Genomic DNA, 6,046 nt, shown 5'->3' with positions numbered 1-6,046 from the left:
TTTCTAAGCATACACATATTTCAAGTTTAAGTGAATGGCTCATAAACTAAATATAGTATTCATACATAAGATATATGTTATAAAAAAGATTGTTCAAAAGCTACTAAAAGCTTCTAAAAAGAAAAAACAAAAACATAACTAGTCTTATTTTAGACAAGGTACTAAAAAATTTTAGTAAATATTCTAATATTATAAAAAAGCATAAGGAAAAGGAAGATAATATTAGTAAAGTTCTTAAATTGGAAATAAAGAAGTTGACATGTTCAAATCCATATAAATTCTGTAAAAGTGAAGCTAAATAATATAAAATGTAAATTTTAATGTCTGCTATCCTATATATGATTACAGATACATTATTTTCATTTATACAAGTCAAATACCTCTTATTATTTCAAAATTTAACAGATTACTTGCCATGGGACTTTGATACGATTTAACAAAAAAAGATTTGTTCCTTTTAATTAGCATATTTTCAGACTTTAGTGTTCATATGTGGCTAAATAAAATATTAGATTCCTTCCTATTATAACTATATTTTAGAATACCATATTATGTATTATTACCAAAGAAATATGGTAAAAACCCTGACTTTTATAATAAAGCATGTTAGATACAAAGATGGAATCACTGCAGATAAAATTTCACCAGATTGGGTATCTCAGACCCTTGCATAATTCATAGAAAAATTGCTAATTCTTCTGAAGGACACAGGTGCATTTTATAGTTGCAAAAAGCTATTTCCCAAGAGTATAAAAATACATAGAACTTATGGGTGATCAGTGGTGAGAATAAATGGAATAGAAGTAGCATAGGAAGTTCTTTAGAGATCTTAGTCATCTGTGCCCTTAATTATGGTAGAATATATTCAGAACAGCAAATTTTCTTTTGTAATAGTAGGTCTCCAATTCCAGTGAATGAGAAGAAAGGAACAATAGAATGCTTTTCTGAGAGTCTAGAATACAACAGATTCTTCTATGAAGCTTTTAAATGTTCTGATAAATGCTAGGTCATGAATTAATGACTACCTTACCATAAAGAACTGAAGACAATTTAATAGATTCACTCTAAACAGTATAATAAGGCTGTTTATAATAGGGAAACAGTGTAGCTTTATTTATTTATTTTTTTACAATAGTTTAAAATGATTGTCTTGTCTGGACAAGAGTAAGCCATGTTGGGAGTTTAGAACATCAGATACATTAGAAACATAAATTTAAATGAAAGAGATGAAGATCATTAAGTGATAATAAGTGTTTTTACTATATATTATCACATTTGATGGACAAAGTCAGTTAAAGTTGACACAGAGTGAGCTCCAAAAGCATTGCCTCTGATATTTATTTTAAATATTTATTTATTTGAGAGAGAGAGAAAGAGAGACGCAGGCACACAGATGCCCCACTGAACTAGGAGACTGACATTGGGTTGGATCTCACAACCCTGAGCTCATGCTCTGAGCTGAAATCAAGAGTCAGATACTTAACCAAGGAGCCACCCAGGCACCCCACAATTCCCTCTGATATTAAAAAAGAATTCAGATAATTAATTTTGAGGTAGTCTGTAAAATACTAATCACAGACATGATTAACACTTGGTATTTTCCTCATCATTTTTAAAACAACCACTTCAATGAACATCTTGAAAGCTGTTTAGTTATTAGTATAGAAATTTTTTTTTGTGAATTATAAAACATTAATATAAACAGAAATTTATTCAAATATATATTTATTAATCTCTATAAAATTCATCTGAGTTCTGCAATTGGATTACAGTCTTTTCAAAATTCCTTTCTTCAGATGAAATAATTCTATTATTAATGTAACTCTTTAAGTACCAAGTAGGTCTAACTAATGAATATTACATATCTATTTTTACTTCTTTTTCTTGTTTGCTGATTAATGAGCTTTTAAAACTTTATTGAGAAAAAATTGACAAATGTATTGTAAATATTTAAAGTGTACAACATGAGTTTACATCATGTGTAGTTTACTACTATATATTTATACATATATATACTTTCCCAAAATAAAAAATGTGTAGTTTTCTATATCCCTCAACCTCAAATGATACTGCATATTCATGTTATAGACCTTTGCTCCCTAATGTTTGTAAAATTTTGCATATTCCAATATATTAGTCCTACACATCAATTTGAGAAACAATAATATCACAATTTGGTGCATAAATACTGAGAAAATATTAATTCATTCAGAATTGTATAAAATATTTATTTTCACCCTAGTACGGCTCTGTTAACATTTGAGATCAAATGATAATCCTCCCAAATGATATTAATATCTTCCCAAATTCTCTTAAGTATCTGAACTGATTATAACATGAGAAAATAGATTTTCAAAATATCTAAGGAAAACATCTAAGTATCCTCTCTTATTTTCTCTTTACTCTGCATCAGTTGGTCATTCCCTGGTGCCATTTATTCATTAATTTATTTGTTACTTCATTAATATTGTATATTTATTAATATTGTATATATATATATTTTTTTTAAGTCCACAGCTTTTATTATGTAATTCACGTATTTTATAAGGATAAACAACAAGGAATGTAGCAAACTGGTCAGGGTTGTATCCAAAACAAAAAGCACCAAGAAACACTGTAGGTTTGCACACGTCACTCTACATCGGAAACAGGCTCCCTAGGATCAGGCACAGCAGCTGCACTTGTCCGACGCCCCTTTGCAAATGCAGCCCTGGGCGCACTTGGCACAGCCCACCGGGCAGCAGGAGCAACAGCTCTTTTTGCAGGAACTGCATTTGCAGGAGCCAGCGCACGTGCAGGAACCACCTGTACCGCAGGAGCAGTTGGGATCCATAGTGTTAATAACCGACAACTGGACTCCGTAGACAGCAGCACAAGGAAAAGCAGGCACTTCGCAAAAGCGTGGCTTAATATTGTATATTAATAGATTGATAAATCTATTTACATTTTTTACTATTACTATTAACATATTTATTACTATTGTGTTGAATAGGAGGTAAGATCCTTCTATTGACAAAGTAGACGCTTTGTCAATTTATTCACCCAAATAACCCCACTTTCTAGAAAAGTGCTGAAAACATAGTAGAGTTGCTAATAAAATTGTCAAATAAATAATTGATTAAATTTAATATTTTCATTCTATTTTCAAGCAATTGTATTAGTTGATCTTCTTTGCCTGTGAAGTGAAACTTGTTAGGAATTTTAACTGGAAGAATGTAAGCAATTGCTATCACTGGATATATTTATAAACTTTTACTATCCAAACTGAACTACACATTGTAAACATTTGTTTTCATGTAATATTGGTCATTCTTCCTATTTGTGTGCTTTCTCAGCTTATTTCAAGAGAAATGTGTGTGAGACCAGACCCTGGAGAAATTGTTCTTTTGGAATATAATGCTATGGTAGAATTTCACCCTTACTTGGTTTTTGTTTGTTTGTTTCTGCCAGTAGTAATTGTATTGAATAATACTGTTTCTCCTCTTTTTTTTTTTTTGTAAGATTTTATTTATTTGAGAGAGAATGAGTGAGAGAGAGCATGAGAGAGGAGAAGGTCAGAGGGAGAAGCAGACTCCCCAAGGAGCTGGGAGCCCGATGAGGGACTCGATCCTGGAAGTCCAGGATCATGACCTGAGCCCAAGGCAGTCGCTCAACCAACTGAGCTACCCAGGCGCCCACTGTTTCTCCTCTTGATAGAATCTTTGATAACTTAATTACTTATATAAATCAATTCGGTTATCTATGCATAGACAGTTATATTTCTAATAAGATAAGTAGTGTGCAAATATTTTTAATATAGCCCTGCTGTGTCCATAAATCTGTGTCTAATACATATTTACCTCTTCCATGATTACTTAGGACTCAATAATTTTGTTAGGTGATTGCATAAATGAAATATAGTAAACAATTTTACTATAGAGAATATCATAAAACAGGCTTTTTTTGATTATTTAATATAGTCAGTAACCTCTAATCTAAAGATCCTGGTCCTGCAGAATAGCAACAATTAAAATAACTAATACTACTAATCTGAGAGTTTTATGTGTACTCTGAAAAGTAAATTATAAAACAAAAAATAAACCTCTCCAAATAGCAAATAATTATTTCTCAATAATCAGGAGTTACTGTTTTATATTTATTAATTTATTTTATGCAGCTTAAATATTATTAATTTGTGTAAAGCATCTTCATCTCTACTAGTGGTTCGACTCTTAAGTAATACAGTTTTTATAACATATTTTATTATCATCTTAAATTATTTTCACTTCTGATATGAAGACCTGGCTAAAACATGAACAGCATGATTGCTTTCCCTGGTCATAGACTTATAAACTTTCATATCTCAAAAAAGTATGCTGTCACAAAAAGAATTGGATGTATGAATTAATATTGCTCAGGGCAACACTTTCATTGTTACTGACAAACCAAGTAAATGCGTGTGCCCAATAGTTAGCTGGTTAACAGTGTTACGTTTATATACAAAGGACAAACTATAAAATATAGACAGAATTGATATAACATAAATAAAAATACTAACTTTACCAACAGAATAGAACCGGCATAGATTTTAATATTAAAACATATATGTATATAGTATTTGCAGAAAACTTCATTAAAATGGAAATTGGATTTTCATTGAGAATAGAAAAAAATAGCAATTTTGGACAAATTCATTGTTGCATATATCTATGATGTGTCTGTAGCATAATTTTAGCTATATAATTGGTTTTCTTACAAAAGTCAAAGGCCCCAGTTTTTCCTTCTGTACAAAGCAGAAAAGTGTCCATATATTATTGTGAATTTTATATGAAAAACAAATGATAGAATTTAGCTTAGTATTTTTATTTTATAATGTTACCTACTGATAAAAATGAACAATATATCTAAAGCGAAGCAATATGATCTGAGTTTATGAATAGGGGAAAATAACACATATATTTGGTTTTGTAGCATTCTAAAAAATTATCAATATTTTATAGTATTCTTTTTATAATTAACTCTTTTGACTTGTTTGTTAATCAAACTACCATGAAAATGAGTCTCAAGAGAAAAATAAAAGCGGTTTTTATTTAATGTTTATTGTTAGCCACAATAAGCATCTAACATGTAGTCACCCTGCATCAGATGCTTTATATAAATTTATATCATTGAATATAATGGAAATTCTAAAGGCAGTATGTATTATCTCCATTTCACAGATTAAAAATACAAACAAGCTTAGGGATTAAATGATTTTCTCCAGTAAATATTGCTGATTCCTGAGACTCAAACCCATTACTAGGGATTCAAATATGTTGTTTTACATTACTATGTCCTCATACTACTAGTAATTTTCTGTATATTTTCAGGCAAAACTATAAAATATCATTATATTCACATAATATTATCATTTATATAATAACATATAGCTATTTTAGCAGTATGAATTATCAGATCAGAAAAAATTTAGGGTGCCTGTGTGGCTCACATGGTTAAACTTTGCCTTTAGCTCAGGTCCTAATCTCTGGGTTCCAGGATTAAGCCCCATATCTGACTCCTGGCTCAGTGGGGAGTCTGCTTCTCCCTCTGCCTTTCCCCCTGACTCATGCTCTCGCTCTCTCAAATGAAAAAATAAAATCTTAATATTTTTTTATTTTATATATATATATATATATATATATATATATACACACACATATGTGTGTATGTGTGTGTGTGTGTATTTTTTTTTTTTTAAATAAGCTCTACACCCAAAGTTGGGCTTAAACTCATGATCTTGAGATCAAGAGTTGTATGTTCTTTGGACTAAGCCAGTCAGGTGCCCCAGAAAAAGTTTAAATTCAGTAGTTTAAATTTTTTTCCCATTTTTTGTTAATGTAATTTTTAAAATTTCTCAATAAGAGAAATTTCTCAAAATAGCCATGGATCAAAATTCAAAAGGTCCAGGGACTATGAACTCAAAAGTGAATCCCCTTTATGCCCTTGCAACCTACCATGCTAATTCTTTTCCAGAGTCAGCTATTGTCACTAGTTATTTCTGTACGTAACTAGATATATTTTATTCATA

At 30.4% G+C, this 6,046-nt stretch overlaps 1 protein-coding gene across 1 annotated transcript; it reads right to left on the bottom strand.

Annotated features, from left to right (window-relative positions):
- Positions 1-2,499: 2,499 nt before the first annotated feature.
- On the bottom strand, positions 2,500-2,898 carry LOC116576214 (metallothionein-1-like). The gene has a single exon (XM_032318173.1). The coding sequence runs from the start codon at positions 2,831-2,833 to the stop codon at positions 2,663-2,665; it is 171 nt and encodes a 56-aa protein (XP_032174064.1). The 5' UTR covers positions 2,834-2,898; the 3' UTR covers positions 2,500-2,662.
- Between the last annotated feature and the right edge of the window lie 3,148 nt (positions 2,899-6,046).

Source organism: Mustela erminea, chromosome 17 (genome assembly GCF_009829155.1).
Source record: "Mustela erminea isolate mMusErm1 chromosome 17, mMusErm1.Pri, whole genome shotgun sequence".
NCBI lineage: Eukaryota > Metazoa > Chordata > Mammalia > Carnivora > Mustelidae > Mustela > Mustela erminea.
This window is presented reverse-complemented; position numbering and strand designations above follow the sequence as displayed.

What these genes read in the sequence shown, in the direction of transcription:
- LOC116576214 (XM_032318173.1), bottom strand. Translation starts at nt 2,833, where the DNA reads ATGGATCCCAACTGCTCCTGCGGTACAGGTGGTTCCTGCACGTGCGCT.